We start from the raw sequence: 19582 nt of genomic DNA, 5'->3' as shown, positions 1-19582 counted from the left end.
TGCATATTGTGCATGATGGGTTAGACAGTGCGGCCAATAGCCACAAGCCCGGTTTATTTTTAGCACAAGGTCATGTTGAAGGAAGAAACTATACTGTTAGCCTAATGCTAATCTAGTTCTTAAAGACTACTGTGTGAGCTCTGCAGCAGATGGACAGACTGAAGCCTGACTGAAGCCTGAATGAGAGCTTGTAGTTCAATGTGGACATGACACGTGATATTCCTCAGACCTGACTGCCTGATGATTCGATTTGAGGCCGATCCGCAGCAGAGTCGACTTGTTGACCCACAAATAACAAAACTCACATTTGTCTTGATTTAATTAACCTCTAAAAACGGTGCTGATTGCATTATCTTGTGTGTTATATTCCACTCACAGATCTTATGTCAAAGACTTGAGACTGTATAGTAAAACACACTGTTACCCAATCGTCCTGCATTAGTCTCTGTAGCTCTTCATGTTGTCCACCTGGCAGCACGGCGCCAAACAAACCAGCATCCTCGAGCTTGACACGTGTTTGAAGAGTAATAACAGCAGCTCTTATTGGAAAAATAAATTACTTTTCTAATAGGTTCATCTCCACTGCACTGAATGAAATAAAACATTCATTACCAATGTGCCCAATTTCAGCGTCTCAGAAGGGACGTGAGTTTGATTCTTCTATATTTCTCATTCTTACATTGTTTGTTGGGTTCAGGTGTAACAATGTTATATTTCTAACTTTAGTTACAACAGTTCAAGTAGATTTTTTCACTTCAAAACTTTTCAATTCAACTTTACTTTTATGGTGAAAGGACAAATTCATTCAGTACACAGTGTGAAAACACAGAACGCAGTGAAGAATGTTTGACAATAGCTGAGCAGAAATGGAAAACTGTAATGGATCCAGTTTAAGAGAGAGACACATCCTCCTCAGCTGATGGAGCGGTGACTGCAGAGTGTCTCCTGGAAGAATAGACTGTAAATACTCCTGCGTTCATGTGGTGTTGGGAAGAAAACGTTTCAGACTGGGAATACTCAAACCCTTTTTAGTCGGAGCAACAACCAGAAAGTCTGAAAATGTTTGTACACAAACTCGCAAAGTTTAAAAGCCTAAAGTTGTCATGGTTTAATGTTCAAACAAAAAAATGTTAAGGACCCAGATGCAGAGATATGAGGTTTAATAAACTAAAGGAAAATAACAAGGCAGAACACAGGCTTACTTAGAAAGTGTCCAGGTGAAATTAATCCAAAGGAAAAAAGAACCAACAGGTAACAATCACAGGGAGCCACAAGGAAGCAGGTAAATCCACAGACAGACGACGGTTTCACAGGTCAGGATGACAAAAGTTCCACAGGTAACACGACGATGAGGCAGCACCGAGACAGGCGAGCACAGAGACTAAATAAACTAGGAAGCGAGGCTAATCACACACAGGTGAGACAATCAAGGGGGCAGGTGAAAACAATCAGGGCGGGGCACAGAATCAAACAAGCGGGAAACACACAGGAAGGCAGGAAGTGGACCAGCACGAGGGACTTGAGGCCACCAGCCTAACCCACAGCATGTCCACACGTTGCTATTTCTTCATCAAAACCAGAAGACAAATTGTCTCCTACAAAATAAGAACTGGTGTAGGCGTGGACTTTTTATCTTAAGTTCCCACAGCCTGATGTTCATGTATTGACTGTTTTTGAGCAGAAACAAAACGTAACATTTACGCGCGAGGCACAGCAGGTAACTCATTAATTATTTAAATCTGCAGACACGCCGTCGAGCCGGACAGGATCTCGTGTTTATTAAAGTTCTGTGTGCTGACCATCAGAGAAAGGTCGGCTGTAAATGTTTATTTACTTGTTGTTGCTGCTGGATCACACGGCTGTGTGCTCACGTGCGTGCGTAAAACGGACACTGGACAGTTAATATCTGTGGGCACGATTGTTGGTGCCACGTAGTTATGCTTGAGGATTATAATAAATGTTCCTCTTATTTGTGTGTGTGTGTTGAATTAAAAAATAAACATGTATGACATCTGTACATTCACGTCACATTCTGCCACGTTGTGAAGTGAATTAAAAGTAACTTGTCATAAACACTGTTCTGCTGACAGAGATCATAAAAACAGCCGGCTGTAACAAAACAGACAGATGATGCAGCTGTGCCACACATCATATTTAATTGACGTCGCTTTTATATGACGCCTCTGAAGCAGGGATGTCTCATGTTGTTAAATGTCTGTTGCCTCGACTCCTCTCTCCTCGTGTCTCTTCCTCGCCTCCTCCGCTCGCATCTCCGGTGGGAGGGACTAAGACGCGAGGAGAGGAGTCGAGGAAAGGACTCGAGGAGGTACAAACTGAGAAATGAGAAGAGCCTAAGGTGACAAAGTAAAACAGGAAGTGATCTAACCCATGACACACAAATTAAATACATAACTTAACAAGACTAAATGACAAGAACACAGAATAAACTAAATACAGAACTAAAAACAAGAACTCAGGAGACAAAGCGACACAACATCTGATCACAACAACACAAACCTAAAACTCAACAAAGCTACAATGACTCCTGACAAGACTCACATTAAGCAGAAATGTGGTTGACAAAAGTTACTTGGTCTTTGTAATTTGTAATATGATATTAGCTTGAAACCACTGACGTAAGTAAGTATGTTACAAAGTGCTTCACAAACACAGGAATAAAAAACAGACTGTATAAACAAAAACAAAACAAGTTTTTATCAACTTCTTCAAAGTGTCTAAAGATTCAGCAGATCTGATGGATTGTGGATTGTGTTAGGCCTCCCAAATCGAGTACTGTCGCCATCTGTAGAGCCCAGTAATGCAGGGTGAGATGGGGATGTAGCCACAGTGATGTCATCCATTATGTAAGACTAACACCAGTGTTTGACAAATGCTTCGCCGTCGACCGACACTCAGCAGACCTCACAGAGGATCTGAGAGTATACTGCAGAGATACAGGGCGCCCTGGTTGCTCACCTGTTAGTCCCCAGGATTGATTCTAACCTTTGGCCTGCTGCATGTCGCCCCCTCCGTCTTAACCCCGATTCTCTACAGCTTTCATGATCCTATAAAGGCATGAATAAAAACAGCAGAGGGGCACCTCCAGCTTATGTTTTAAAGCATTAGGCCACTGACCAAGCCAAATGTTTTTGGCCTCTAATGAGAGGGAAAGAGAAATCAGGCTGACAAACACGGTTCTTGTCAGATGAATCATTTTTTGGTTTTAGACTTTATGCGTTGATTTGAAGTCATATAAATGCAGAATATTGACGTCATAAGCTTTAACAGCAATGTGAATCTCTTGTATCCCTCTGACCTACAACCCGTTGAGCGTCTCTGACTGTCTCCCACATAACATGGGACACATTCCAGCCCCCTTTGAGAGAAGCCAAACATAAATCACATCACTGAATGAAGATTTGCATAAATTACAATCTGATGTTTTGGCATTCACATTTTAAATTCTGGCTTTAATGTTTAAACATACAAACCGTGCACCGTGAAAAAGGAACAGTTCTCATCTTGTTAACTTTAAACTTTTAAAGTCAGAGTTCAGCTCTGGATGTGCAGAGCTGATCGTCTTCGATGCTCTGTCAGGTAGTGAAATGTTCGTGCTGTCTGTATAATTGATGATGTTTGAGTTCAGCCTGCACGGACGCTGCTGACAGCGGTGCGAAGAGCTGACGACGGTTTGTATCTTATTCCCGGCAGAGTTTTGCCTGAGATACAAATGAAGCTGAAATCGGCCAAACGTTTCATCTCTCCACAACAACACGAGAACGACAGAAGCCGAGCTGGCCTGAAACATCCAGAGGAATCTGTCAGAGATACAAGACAGCGAGTGCACACCCATAACGCTGCTGTTATTTAGTTTCATGAGTTTCATTCTAATTACTATTTTATACTGATTACTGCGACGGATGTCTTGAGGGCGCACTTGGGTTTGCCCTCATAGTACCCGTCATATGGACTCTTAATATTAAATGATCCCTTTATTGGTGCATAAACTGAAGGGAAGGAGTCTGTTTAAACTCGCCTGCAAGCATCATATTTACTACCTCCCATGGGACAGGGTCAGGTTTAAACAGGGTTTGTTTATGTATGCAGTTCATAGTGTAGTGACTCATTGTGTTTGGGATGCATAATTGTTTTGGGAAAGAGAAAGAGGAAGACCTACTGAGGAATCACAGTTTGTACAGACTGTGTTGTGTGTTGTCCAGATATTGAGTTATTGGCAGTTGGTGTGCGACCATACTGTGTACCAAGAGAATTCAGTCATATCATTACAGTACTGGTGTACATCCCACCCAAGGCTGAAGTTCCATGTGAAGTTCTCCATGAAATATTTGCCAGGACACAGACTCAACAGCCTGAGGCACTTTAATATCAGGAGACTTCAATCATGTGAAGAAGGTCGAGGCCGTTCTAAACAACACGGATCATCCAATTCATGACACCTCCATGGACCAAAGAAACAGCGGTGGTGGACGGCGCCTCTCTCTTCGCTGCAGGACGGAGAGATGTAGAAGATCTTTTGTTCCCACAGCAGTCAGGCTTTTTAATTCTTCAGTAAATGGTAGATGAGATGCCAGACAAGCGAAGTTATTGTTATTGTTATTATTTGTGCGTATAGGTTACAGAGTTTTCTTCTAAAAATCCTTATTGATTTGTGTTTATGATCTGCACAACATAAAGCTTGTGTCTCCCAAATACTTCATTTATGTACATCAATTTTTTTGTAATAAACAAACCTTGTAGCACACAAAATAGTTGCCAAGATTAAAACATTGATATTGAACAGCAAAATGTTTGTTACTGTTTTCAAAATTATTTATTGATAAGACAGCTGAACAGAGACAGGACATGTGGGGAGGAGAGAGGGGATGGCATGCACCAAATGATCGGCAGACAGGAGTCGACTCTGCGAGCAATGCATCGAGGACTGTGGCCTCTACACGCGGGACGTCCGCTCCACGAACTGAGCTAACGCAGTAGCCATAAATGTTTGTTACTTTTATTTACTTCTGGCAACTAAAACACAATTAGCTCTTGTAGGTCAGGTTTGGCGACTCAAAGCACCTGTATAAGGATCCAAAATATTGTGGTTTTCATCATTAATATCCGAGCTGAAACAATTTTTCCCTGATCTTCCCCTTGTATATTTAAAAAGTCTAGATGTAACGATATGTGATGTGCAGGACATGACCTCACCGTGACCTCTGTTACAGGCCTGTTGCACGGTTATGACGTTGGAGAGCTGCCTCTTATTTGAATATATGTAATCAATCGGATAAATATCTACGCAAAGGACATGAGGTCAATGAATGACAACAAAGCAGTTCTGTTATTGCTTTCTTCATGCAACGAGAGCAGATAAATGTTTAACATAAATATGAATCCTGTGAAAAATGTGTTGATGCTGCAGAGTAACGCAGCGTCAGCGGGCAATGTTAGGATCTTGTGTTTTGCTTGATTCAAAAAGCATACAAAAAAGGATTATTTTGTTTGATTTCTTCTCACGTTTGTGTTTGGAAGTGTTATTTTCTTTGGTATTAAAGTGAGTTTCTTGTAATCCCAGTCTTTGATCTATGAGGTCTGCCATGCAGTGTGAGCGTGCTGTTAATCTTAACCTGTAATGAACGATGAAAAGAATAACAAAGGGACCTGGATCTGCTCTCCAATGAGCAAACGAGTCTCCTGCTAATCACACACTTTGATCCCGTGCAGGCTTTGAACTGAGAAGTTCTGCTTCATACCTCAGCCTTCTTTGTTCTTCATAAACTGCGCCGCTTCGAGCTGCTTCCATGGATCTGCTCTGACGTGAGTGAAGGAGTCTCCTGTTACAAGGTGTTGGAAAAAGCTTCTTTTGGCTTCACCTGTCTGCAGGATTACACAGCGCTATCCGACTACATCTGTACCTGGCAGTGATTAAGCTCGATAAAAGCTCATAATCTCGGGGACTCCTGTTTGTCACTGCTGACAACATGCAGGCTTGTGTTTTTCAGCCTTGTAGACATCTTGTAATGCTTTTGTCAGCGTAAATCCTTGCAGCCTTGTGACTTTTCCCTGTGCAATTTATAAGTTTCATCTATTGTCACCTTCGCGGATGCTTTCAGTCACACATACGGCATTCAGATCTGCTGGGAGACGTTTGTTACATGTCCTGTCTCTCTTTATGTGCACATTATCTGTTCCAATTCTGCTGAAAAAACATACTTATTAGCTTAAAGCTATAAAGAGACAGAAGTGTGTGGGTTTGAAGCTGACTGATTGTGACTCTGAGTGACAGCCTCTATTGTTTGCATGCCAAGGCATAAATGGATTGTACGCTTGCATTTGTTCAGTATTTTTCTGTAACGCTGCTGCTGTATTTCTGCTTGTTCCTGGCTGTCAATATGAAAATTGAAAAGCCGTTTTCAGACAGCTTTGTCTTAAGAGTGTCCTGAAGAATGCCAACGGGGTTGTCCTAAAAATAATACTCCTACAACACGAGTCGTATCTGCTGATTTAGGAACAAGAGAGATGTGTATTGAAGCCAAGCAGGGAGTCTCAGATGCTGAAAACAAAAGAGACTATCTCTGCTCACCTGGTATTATCGTAAAATAAACACATATTTCCACTGATGTAGAGTTTTATGGTGGAAAGAGGCCACCTGTGTCCCAAAACAGCATTTGTTATATTCTGTTTGTCTGTAAATACATTTAAATGAGCCTGTTTGAATGGTGACTGCTGCAGGGAATGGTGATACACAATCCTACCAACACAATACAAACAGTTGGCCCTTGTGATTTGGTTGTTAAAGAGCAGCACCAGCGCTCCTGACTGTGTCTCTGAAAGCCTCTGCATGCTGTTGGACATGTTGAACGTACTCTGAACATGAATGCAGAATAAAACAAAGGGAGGAGAGAGAGAGTCACAGAAGCAATGACAACACAACAGGTGAAAATGCCAACTGAAATGAATGTCCTTGCTTTTTGCAATGTGAGAAATTATACACAGTGTGATAGGAATATAAATTAAAGATATAAGACATAATATCTGTGACTTTGCCCATAGTTACTGAAAGCTATAATTAAAGATAGAAGACACGTCTCCGCCTCCTCTCATGAAGAGAAGCCAAAACACCTCCGTATTCTGTCTGTGCAGTACAGGCCCGCTGGTGGCCCCGCCCCTTCCTCTACCCAAAACACACATTTACCTTGTGGCCTCGACGTGTTGGAGCCCTCAGGTGGGCTCAGTCTGCAGCAGAGCAGCTTCTTGTGTTGGCCTGACGCAGATGTTCACGCTTATGGAAAGTTCAGTAGTGTTAGTGTTAGTTACGTCTCCTCTCGCCGTTCCTCCTCTACTCTGCTTCTCAGGAACAGAACGCTGCAGGAGCCCGAGAGCTGTCAGTCATGAGGCCACACCCCCTTTTTACAGCTTCAAATAACTAATTAAAAATAAACTTGTCAGAAAAATAAACACTTGGACATAAATCAGCATGATAAGAACTAACTATAATGACAGAAACCATGTTTGAGAAAAATGTATTTGACGTGTATTTTGATTTTATAGTTTGACTCATGTCCTATCTGTTAACATGGAGGAGGCGGGCTTTATGAGCTATACTGCAGCCAGTCAGCAGGGGGCGATAGAGAGGGTTTTGGCTTCACTTTTAGGGAGCTGTCATGTCGGCCATCTTTTTATACAGTCTACGACTGAAAGTATTTTTTATAGCTTTTAGTTGGCTCACCACTGGCTGCTTCATCTGGGCAGGAAACAGAAAAAATCTACCACCTCAGCTGGTTGTGATAGCTTGAGACACCTGTCAATCAAGCAGATCGGCCCTTTTCAGAGTCTAAAAGACTGGTTAAGACCAAAGTAACTACTGTTTTCTTGTAATGCAAAAGTTAATACAAGATGTTAAAGCAGACAAACTAGTTTCAACAGAAGCGAGAATTTAGCCAGATGAGTAAGAATTTTCATTTGGCGGTGAAACACTAATATGCTTTTTTGGGTGCCGTCCTGCTCACCTTCCCTGCTCTTCCACTCGGCATACCTTTCCAACAAAGGCATGAAAGTAATAAGTTAGAAAATACACTAATACATTTTGAATGTAAAACTGCATTTCAAAACAAACAAACACAATCCAAAGGAGCATTTTAGCACATTTCACTTATCTCCTTCCATTTTAACACACAAAAACACATATCATATGTATTATTTAAGTACACTGAGTATGCACATGGCCGTGTAAACAGTGAACGGTTACGTGATTAGGCTGTGACCAATCAGAGAAGGACACATCAGGACTGATAAATTCCAGTCAGCAAGTGAAGATGGGTGTCTGTGTCGTTTCCAAACGTTCTGTTTATGCCCAAAGGACTAAATCACACCCCGAGAGTTTTCAGACTGTCACAGAATCAGCCGCTTTTTCAAAAGTCTCTGAAACGTGGACATATTCAGAGCGAGTTAAGTTTCGCAAAATGAAAAGGAAGGGATGTGGATTTGGCCTAAAAGTAAGCCCACCTGTAGAGATGATTGTGCATTATTATGCTCTTTTAATATGTTATGATTAACCATTTTTTTAGACTCGTCAGATTGCCTCCTTCTAGTGATGTTGCTCTGTTCAGAGGTCTCAGCAGTTCTTTTATTCAGCACAGTATTCAAACCATTTAAAGGGCTGCAAAAATAAAACCCTGAAATTGTCTGTAGTTTTCTTTTTTCAGATTGCAGAAGCCAATTAGAGAGAGATTTTTAGTTTCAAAATGCGAGTCTTGTCAAAACTTGGCATGGTGTGTCTGACATATTTAATTGGAGTTAGAGAGCAATCTGTGGAGTTTTGTTTTTCCCAGTCCAGGGAGTTTGTGACGCAGCTTCAGCCTTCTGAAGTTGGAAATTTAAATTTTGAGTTTAATCCTGGCGCACGCTTCAAAGATGAAACACATCCCCAAGTTGTGTTAGGAGCAGACTAATGGTGTGGAAAGTCTCTAAATGGTAGTGATGACGCTGTGCAGTGTCGCAAACACGAAGATGCAAAAGTTCAAGTGTTCCTCGAGGCAACATTGCCATGGTACCAGATGGTTTCAGGGGACAGTGTCAGCTGCACAGACCCTACAGTCCACAGCTTTGTAATCCTTTGGCAGCCATTTGGCCGACATGTTTTCCACTGTACAGATCCATCCAGGGAGTTACTCCCTGCAGGACATCGATTTTCTCTTTGCTTATAAGTGGGCTGATGCCACAGAGAGGAAGGGGGGACTCAGTTACACTTCTTCTGTGGTGGCAATCCCAAGACACTCCTTAAGTGTCTGCTGTTTTTTCCTCTGTAATCACTCACGTGTTGAGGTTTCTTGTCATACAATAAGACCTCCTGGGAGACCACAAACTGCACAGCTCTCGTCTAAAGTGAGCTGCAGCCTGAGGCGCTTCCAGTACAAATTACAAATAGAGGCAGTAAAGACAAAGATCACGGTGCTGGTGTAATAGAGTTGTTTACTTCAATGGTTGGCTCCAAAATTAATATCACTACATTAGTCACATGCCATATGTTAAAAGATGACTGCAATAATTCCTCCTGACCACGCGAGAAAAAAGAAAGAAAGGTGAATTCTGGGTAACAGACTGCTGAGGTCTCTTATCAGATTAGACCCACAAGCCCAGAAATCACCAACTCAACAGACAGGCCAGTCAAGTGGCGCCGCGAATGACAATAGACATATCAAACCTACAAAAGAAGAGGCGACAGAGGCCATGCTAAGGTGACTCTTACAGTAGTTACAGAACAAAAGTTACCGGTAAAAAGTCTGTTTTCATTATTTGAGTTTGTTAAACTCACAGGTCAATTTCTTTACTTATTGCCGTAGCAACTACCCTTTTCATAGATGAAGGGTAGGAAATTGCAGGAATATATTTTACTCTTGACCCTTAAAGTTAGAGTGAGCATTGCGTTACAGAGGCTAGTGGATAGCGGCGAACCTTAAGCACAATCTACTGGGTGGGTACAGAACACTTGACGGATCACTCATCTCCTCTGCCCTGGGAACACCTCAGGAATCCCCAGAAGGAGCTGGAACACATTATAATTATCGCCTGGGCTCCGATCGGCATTGATGGGAACACAAAACCCATGTCAACACGCTAATCTCCGCCCCCTTTCCGGCGCGATGCTATTCTCCTCTCTAAAGACCTAACCACTGTAACACCTTCAATGTTTACTAACCCTGTCTCCAGCACGTTTGTGACATCAGACGGTGACGTAGTATAAAAGAGGCCAACAGGGGTATACTTCACTGAGGATGGGAAAAGAGACAATCAGCAATTATTAGCAGGTCTTCCTGGGTCTGAAAAACCTGCGTCAGCGCGCTAATTTCGGTGGGAAAGGGATATATGTGTCAGCCCTGTAACTGACTGGCGACCACTCCAGGGTGTAACCTCAGCTCTCACCCAATGACAGCTGGGATAGACTCCAGCCCCCTCACGCCCCTGAACAGGATCAACAGTATAGATAATGGATGGGTGTCTTATGCTATTCATCCCCTTTCCAGGTCTACAGAGAGTCATTTTGCACTCTAACTTTGGTGCATTCAAATTTGGCAAAGCATAAAAATATAAAGAATTCAAATGCTGGAGGACAAATGCTATCACACCCCCAGCCTGGTTGTCATATTGTCAGAGAAGTTCAATATGTGTTTTCAAAGATCAAACGTGTAATATTAATAACTTTCTGTTATATTGGCACCTACGCTTTCATCTTCTCAGCCGCTGCTGTATTTGAGTGTTGAAATGTCACCACCTTTTTTGTTCTACCATCGAGCTGGAAACAAAGGTCAGCGTTCCCATGTGAGCTCTACACCTCATTTAATGGAGCATCGCTGGAAAGTTCATTTGAGGGCTCACTTGGGTTTTTTTTATGACACAAAATGAGGAAGTTTCAGCCTGTCAGAGTGTGAGAAATGTGTCTGACCACCTTAGAGAGTCAGTTACTTCCAGGCACAGTTCTGCACAACAAAGCGGGATATTTGCAACAGCACCTGCAAATTTATATGAAGCTGCTCCACCTCCGTGTCAGCTGCAGTATATTCAGGATCTTACACTTTGCATAAAGTCGATATGAGTCACTTGGAGTTTGGTGAATCGTCTTCTATCTAAACAATTTACTTTCCCTGAACAAGAGTCTGTATTATTGATGGTCCAGCTTAATGTTATGGGCCATTCATGGATGCTTAGGCTGGGATCCAAAGCCCTATTGTATTCTTTGTATAATGTCTTTATAACAGCCATCAGCTTCATTAACATCTGGTTAGGGTCTTACACTGCACTTCAGAGACAAAGATAATTTACTCAGTTCTCTATAGGACTCAGATACTTATTACACTGGAACATGAACCTACTGCTGCACATAATATCTCAAGCTTAAGGTGTGTTTCGACAGCAGGAACCAGGGTCTAAATTTTGTTCCAGGGTAATTGACTGACCCCTGAAAAGTCCCTGCTCAGGGGGGTAGTACTTTCCAAAGGTCCAGGAACTTTCAGGGCGGGGCCTGCGGGGCTGATCGTTTCTGATTGGTCAAGTACTCGCAGCACATGTTGAACCTCCTCCATGCCAACAGGCTAACTGTAGTCTCGCTGAAATGATGATACCTTGTTCTTCTTTGAGTTTTAATGGCGGTTGGCAGATCAGCTTATAGGTGTATTACCGCCACCTTCTGGATTGGCCGTGTAGTGCAGTTACTTTTACAGTTTCTTCATTGGCCTGATTTGTATAACCTTCCGGGACTTGAGGCCGCTGCGGAAACACAAACAACAATGGGCCACAGGAACCATTTAGTTCCTTGAAGAGAAGTTCCTGGAACTTTTGGTTGAAAAGCACCTTTATTTTCACTATGGTGCTTTTAATTGCAGGTATGATAGAATCTCAGTGATTTATATTGAAGTGAATATGATCAAATTAAGTCTGGCTTTGTTACTTTCTCCCTACACCACAGGTAAGTGTCTAAAACTTGTTTGATAAGATATACAGTATGAAGCTCTGTGTCTGTATATGGATGTCTTTTAGTCCTACAAGTGATTAAGGAGGTCAAGCCATGTTCTTCCATTGTATGCTAGGAGGCAGCACCAAGCTGCCAGCAGGCATTACACTCTTGTAGAAAAGGGAAAAGTGAAATGGCTTAGCCTCCGTGGGGTTAGACAGCCTGAAGAAATGGTCCAAAATGAACTCTGTCATGGACAACACCTTCCAAGATTACACCGGGCACTTGTAGCCTGCAGCTCATCCCCTCGAGGTGCAGCAGGGAGCGCTTAAAACGGTCTTTATGCCATTGGGCTCACAATACTTCTGCAGTAATAGCCTCAGTAAAATGAAAAAGTGCTCTAAGCTGTTTCTCTTGAATGCGTCCTGTCTCCCTGTTTAGTCAGAAACACCTGCCTGATCAGGGCCGTTTGAATCTGAGAGCGTGCTCAACACTTTTCTGTGCATATCTTTTTATATCCACTGGGTAAAAATGCCCCTTCAACCTGTCGAAATGAAAGTGAAAATACAAAGTTGTCTCACTGCTTACTCGAGGGACAACAAGCATTTATAAGCCATCAGAGTCAGAGTAACTTCTTCTTTAGTTTAAGAGGCCACGCTTGTTGGCTCGTCAAAGCTATTTTGGGAAGAGCTCCAGTCATTCACCGACCTGTGCCCGTATCACAGCTTATTTTAACTCCTGCTCCAAATCAATACTCTTCATGCAGATTTAACGGTGTGCCCGATCTAACTAAAAAGGCACTTTTATTTTCAGCATGGCCCCTTGATGCCAAAGAATGATGTGTTAGTAACTTCTGTGTGTCCAGCTCACAAACTGTATAAAAGAAATCTATGCAGTGTCTTAATTTAAAAAGTGAAACCACTGCAAAGGTCCCTTATACCTGCATTCTTTGTAATGACCAGCAGGGGCGACATCTTAAACATCTTCCTAATGAGTTCATGGTCTCAATTGCTAGTTTAAAGTCTTCTTCAATACAGCATCATGTTTATTTTAAAATGTAGTTACCCATTCAGAGTAAAATAGATAATAAAGCAGGTTATGCATTACGGAGGGTTTACCTGTGATTATAAGTACTACAGTGACATGTAAACCAGGATAGAGATGTGAAAATATGCGTCCATCTTCTTGTCCAAATCTGAACACTTCAACATGCTAAACCGCCAAAATGCTAAACTTTAATGATAGAACACAAATCAATGGTCTGTGGCAGAGTGGCTACGTCCACTTCTTACGCTTGATTTTTGTGCTTCTAACATGGTTGAGGACACTACTTAATTAAAAGTGTTCTTTTTTGAAAACGGAAAAAAACGGGAGTCTGTCCCGGTCTGTACATGGTGTTTTATTTTGATGCTGTATGCTGTTTTCGTGTGTGACTTCCTGTTTGGAACGATCTGCTCTGTTCAGCTTGACGCGTGCTTGAAGCGGCCTCCGTCAAAAATAGACCTGGTGCGCCGGAGATTGTGGAATCACGAGCATTGACTTGAATGGGTGCGATCGACTCCGGAGGTTGCAGCGCACACAGAACGCGCCGGAGACGGATCCTGTGGAATTTGACGGTTATATATGGTTATATAGCAGTAGTTCTCCTGCACCGACAGCCCGGTATCCTTTGGAAATACACTGATATGGGCTGAAACTGTAGCTCATCATTAATGTTCAGTGCCTCTGTTGTTCAGGAAGCAGTGTGCCCATTAGATTTGGGGGTGAAAAGGTGTTGGAGCATCTGACTGTGATGTGGGAGAGAATTGTTTATGGCTTTCTTTTTTTTTTCTTATCGTACCACAATATTTTGATCATCTTACCCAAGTGTTTTGGTTTCCTAACCTCGACCTGAACCACAGTTCTGAACCAGTCTCTGCATTAGTAAACATGAAGACACAGAAACAGCCTGTTCAGATAGTTCCACTTTTTTCGATAGAAATGAGCTGAGGTTAAAAGTGCTGACGTGCTGTATTCACAAAGTATCTCATTACATCTGCAGACTATCAAACTTTTAGAAATACATTTTTAACACTGTGAATTATTTATACTGGAAGTGATTAATAGTGGATGCAGAGTTTCAATTAAAAAGGCACAAAAAAAGAGTGGACTGGAAGCACCTGAGAGACTGTACTATAAGTCTTACCTTTCACTGCTGTATTTGTGTGTCTTGCTCTAAATCAACAGGTTTTTTTAATCACATGTTTTGTTTTCAAAAAATGCAGGTTAAATTAAATATCACAGAAAATCACAAGCCTGCATACATACATGTTTTTTTGCCCTTCCATTCTTAAACTGCCCCCTCCCTCCCCATATGACACATGGGTACAACAATTAGAAATGCTAATGACATTAATAATGAACATATGAATGAAAATAAAGATTTAAACTGCTGAAAAACAGAAAAAACAACAACAGCAACAAAACAAAAGAAACATCCAAGCAAACTGGGTATGAATGATTATATACAGTGATATTATGATATTGCAAACATCCCTCGAGCCTTGGACAAAGTCTCTATTAATCCTTCGCACCATTTGTTCGAGCTATTGAGAGCTCCAAGGAGGCGATGTCCAGTACTAAAAGAGTCCAACGAGATATCTCCAGCTTATGTGGGGGCTTCCACCTTAACACTAACATTTTTTTAGCTCTGTATTAATGTTTTGAATGACTTTCACCAAAGGTATTTACATGAATATTTTAGTTTTCGCTCCCTGGAATTGGGGCTGGTAGCTGGAGAGGTGCCAGCTCCTTTCCTTAAGCAAGGCACCGAATCCCTCACAGCTCGGGGCGCATGTCCATGTGCAGCCCCCTCACTCTGACATCTCTCCATTAGTGCATGTCCACAGAGTCCTGTTAGTGCATGTGTGTATTTCGGGCCTACGTGTGTGTAGCGTGTTTGTAAAAACAGAGTGAAAAAAGGTGAATTTGCCTTGAGAATTCAAGCTCCTACCCCGAGGACAGGAATTCAGACCACCAGAGGCCATGCAGGTCTCCAGATTTCACTTCCTGTTTTTCATGTACACTACCAGTCAAAAGTTTGGACACACATGCCAGTAGTCTGTGTGTTCTATAAAGCTCAGCGAAAGTTCAGGAAAACAGACTCACTCTCTTTTGCTTATCTTCTACGCTGATCAGGGGCGTTACTCTTTTAGTATTAACCAACCAGATTCCTCATCCTTCCTCCTCCAACACCACCAGTGTTTAGACTCCATCAGGGGAGTATATTCTATACTGCTCCCGGCCTGTTTATGCCATAAAGTACATGGAGAAGCCCCGGGGCTGTGGTTTAGTTAAGTTGGTAGAGCGTGTGCCTCATGTTCAGAGGCTAAAGGTCAGTTGACAGGCTGCAACTGCCAAAATAATCCCCCGACATCTGATCGTAAACGTTCTAAAACTGGGCCGTTCACATCAAAGCAACAGAACGCAACGCACACACGGACACAGCTGACCGTCTCCATAGCAACGACTCACTGACATACCCCACTATTTCTGTGTTAATACTATAACGTTAGCATTAGGCCCAGGTTACATGAATTAACTAGCTGGATTTCTGTTATCGTTATAAAAAGAAATGGATGACAGTGACAGTGACATGCTCGCAATGTTAGCTGTAACTGTGTCCACAACGAACGCAAATAGACACGAATCTGCGGTGAGATTCCATACAAAGTCAATGCAATGACACGAGTAGACGAGAATTCACGTCGGGTGGCGTGAATGACACAATGCGAATTGCGTCACGCGGTCAAGTGAAAGCCCATCAACGTCGAGATTCTCCTGACGCCGTTGGTAACCATGGAGATAAGCCCCGCTTCCTTTCTTCCATTCTGGAAACGAAGGGCGAATATTTGCCTGTTATTTAAACGCAAATTTTGATCTGGCAGTCAAACTGGCACGAGTAATGCGAGGCGAATATTCACTCTGCATTCAGTGTGAATGCACAGTAACACTGATTAAGACAGAGACTTAGGAAAGAGAGGATCTGGAGCCGTCTTTGGCTACTGCAGCGCCAGAGACAGGGTGCCTACACCACTTTATGTTGTTTCCTGATTGGCTGAAGTGAAATAGCTACATCATTCACTTCTAAAACTGCACATGGAGATTTGACAAGTCTGTCTTTAGCATCACATCAATAAAGCAAAAAAGAAAGATCATAAAAAGGACGTTATAACAGGATCTAACTGGACAAAGAATTTGCACATTTCTCATAATGCACATGTCAAAGAAAATAGCGTTTCACACATAATGAAGTATCTCCTGATTGATGTTATTACCTTCCTGCAATTTACCCATGTGGAAAATAAGAACTAAAATTGAAGAAGATAGAACATCAATATAAATCCAGACTGTCAACCCTCTATCAGTCAACCCTCCCTCTCTCTTTCTCTCTATCTTTACCTATCAATCCTTCTCTCTATCTAGAAAAACAACCATCTTAACTCAATCAGTAGACAGATATAGCATTATGCTTACACCCACTGTGAGTATCGGAGCTTTTACGTGAGCAGGATGCATTTTCTTCCTGTAACAGCTTCCTGTGCTCAGAGCTGAATACACGAGTGCCATCTTCATGATGAAATGCTAAAATATGACCTGTTTCTGCTCCGCGGTCAGAGGTCTATTATCATGTCAGCAGCAGCTCGTCCTGTGGGGGGTTCAGACAGCTTTACATGCACCCCTCTGTCACTGTGAATGCCTCTCCCTCTGTCGCCATCTCTCCGGGGCTTTCAGCACACAGGCACTCGGGTGATGATGGGTTTCTCAGATGGAATTAAAATGTCTCGTCCCACAGCTGTCACCCATGCAAATTGCATTGTCTCCAGATTCTATCACTGAGAAGAGCCAGCAGACTGTTTGTTTGACGCCTTCTTCCTTTTTATTTTTCAGTCTTGATGACATTATCTTTGGCACGGCTGCTTCTCTTGTTAAAGTCTCAGACAGTCATCTTTTAATCTTTTCTCTCTGTGTCTTTATTTTCTGCAGGTTTACCGACACTCCTACATGGCCTCCTACACCATCTACAACATCCACACACGGTGAGTGTGTTATGTTCTGCTCAGCGGTTGTTAGGAGGCAACCTGTGTGCTATAACAAACACGACTGTGAGACATCCTGCGGTAAAAAAATAACACCCCACGACAAACATCATGTCAGTAAAGGCTAAGTGCAGTCCGACTGCTCCAGCTGACCCAAGATGTGCAGGGGGCCCAGACTGCCTTACGTAAATTGTTTTGGATGAATTTTTGAAAAATAATAGTTTAGTCACAAATGTTTTAAAGTTATTGCACATGGATTTACATAGCTTTTATATTGTGTGCTCCCCGACACTCATTTTAGTTATTAGCACAAGAGACAGTACAAAACTACTACTGCTAGTAGTAGTAGCTAACTAGTACTGCATTAGAGTTTAATCTTAAAGTGCTAATCTCTCAGATCACAGTCTCATTCTCTTTGGCTACACCTATGGTGATAAACGGTAACTGCAGGAGCACACTTCCCAGATATCCAGACAGTGCTGCATGTGTGACGTCCACGGTTGGCTCCGGTTGTAACTCTTGATTTTCCTGGCTGACGGTCGTTTTCCTTTTCAGACTGTTTGCTTCATCTGAGCGTCGAGTTTGTTTCTTGTCCTTTGGATTTTCACTTCTTGTTGAAGTTGTATCTGTAGTCATCCATCTTTTCTTTGTTTGTTCAGCCATAGTCAATTACTGTTTACTCGCAACACTTGCAGAGACCCGAAAAGCAACCGCTTTGCTCCACCTACCCTCTCTGGCAGACCAACCACTGCTGGCTGATGGAAAACGGGCGCCGCTTGAGTCGCCACAGACACCCAGTCTGTAATACTGCAAATGCAAAGGCTTTCATCAGTGGGCCATAGGCTCAATCACCATTGTTCTACCTCATTCAGTGATAGACAGTGACTTAATGGACATTTATTTAAATGAAAATCTTTGATAATTACTTTAACTGCATTAAAAGACAGCAGAATTAGCTGTTTGCAGTTCCTGTTAGCAAGATATGGATGCATGTAGAGACAACTTTAACTGGATAACTTTGATACTGAAGAACAAATCAAAATGTGATGATTCTCAGGCAAGTTCTGAGTCTCTTATAGTGTTCCTTCATTCTGTCATTTATTATATAACCATATATAATTTATTTTGTATTAAATTTGTTGTCTACCACCATAGACACATACATGTTAGTCATATCTTGTGTAAAGTGTGCAACAGGATTAATCCACAAAAACTAACTTGTGGTTGTTTTTGGAACACCACTCTGCACGATGCACTCCCCTCATGCAATGTTTATGACTCACCTCTCGTCCGCCTGCGTCCCGGTGAGGCGTCACTCACAGTTTGTGTTATACACATTCAGTAATTGGAAAGTCAGGAAATAAAACGTTTGCTCCATCATATTGTTCATTGTCCATATTGTCCATCATCACTGGCATTAACACGGGGCAATGTGGACTATGACTGTTCATTAAAATAACTGTAGTGTAACATAACAACAATGCAAATCAGTTATTGTTCCAAACACAAGGAAATCAAACTTTTCAAACAGACTTTGTTATTTTCAAGATCATGTCAGGTCATATGATATATCTCTATTTGTATGGACTCTAGTTTGTGTGACTAACCTGGACATGAATGCAGGTTCTTTGTCATGAAGCTGATGGACTGAAAAGTTAATTAATGCAAAAAAGTTTTATGTCGGGTTATGATGAGGTTTAAGACCCTCAGTGGATCAGTTACACGTGATGTTTGCACTGATAGTTTCACACTTACCGACCCATGCTAACCCCAGACACACTGGGACGCAGACATCCTGCTCGCCCTGTCAGTAACAATGATGGGCTGACTTTTATTTAGAGAGGAAGCTTTGTGATAAATTCCTCAGATATGCCATTTTTGGGCACCACGCTGGTATTTTCTTTGTGTCTTGGTCCTCTCTGTGCTGAAAACAGGCTGCGTGTCTGTCACCAAGTAGTGCTTTAATTTGCACCTCGTTGTGGATTGGACCAAGAGAAACTGAATCATCACAGCAAAGTCTGACCCAGAGGAGATTTTGAACTACCGTAGCTAGCTACCGGTGCTGTAGCTAGCGGTAGCATGGCAGCCTACAGTAACGCTGATTGTAGTGAGGGTGGCGGCAGCAATGGTGATCATGGCGATGCATGTCCGTGAAGAAGCGTTAGCAACAATCAAGTTAGCTTTCCACACAAAACACAAAACAGCACTGCGGCATGTTGTAAGTAGGAGACGTTGTAGCGGCTCGGACCAGGAAACAGTTTAATGTGGAGATGTGACGTCACCATGTAACGTAACAACAACTTTAGCTAGATTATAGCGGCATTGTCTGGGTAAAACCGTAACACAATAACATACCTCTCTCTGCATTTATACTGGTAGATTGGTTGCACCGGTGTTGAGGACGCAGCCAACATTTTATATGAAAAGAAATCTATTAAAAGTGCGTCTTATACACCAAATTTCACAGTATTACACTTTTTAAATTCTCTTTTGAAACCAATCAGCTTTCAGAATAATTTTGTGGCACTTCAGCATAGAGGCCGACGACTATCCC

General features: G+C 42.2%; 1 protein-coding gene across 2 annotated transcripts in view; it reads left to right on the top strand.

Annotated features, from left to right (window-relative positions):
* The window catches only part of LOC138592102 (inactive dipeptidyl peptidase 10-like), a 224796-nt gene that overhangs the window by 169720 nt on the left and 35494 nt on the right, over nt 1-19582 (top strand). For both annotated transcript variants that reach the window (XM_069662726.1, XM_069662727.1), the window contains exon 6: nt 16976-17028. In XM_069662726.1, the coding sequence (XP_069518827.1) occupies nt 16976-17028 (53 nt within the window). The remainder of the gene's footprint in view (nt 1-16975; nt 17029-19582) is intronic.

Source organism: Semicossyphus pulcher, unplaced genomic scaffold (assembly GCF_022749685.1).
Source record: "Semicossyphus pulcher isolate SPU_LCO1_2020_fin unplaced genomic scaffold, fSemPul1.0.p SCAF_15, whole genome shotgun sequence".
In the NCBI taxonomy this organism is placed as follows: domain Eukaryota; kingdom Metazoa; phylum Chordata; class Actinopteri; order Labriformes; family Labridae; genus Semicossyphus; species Semicossyphus pulcher.
The sequence above is the reverse complement of the archived record's forward strand: the minus strand, read 5'-3'. Positions and strand labels throughout refer to the sequence as shown.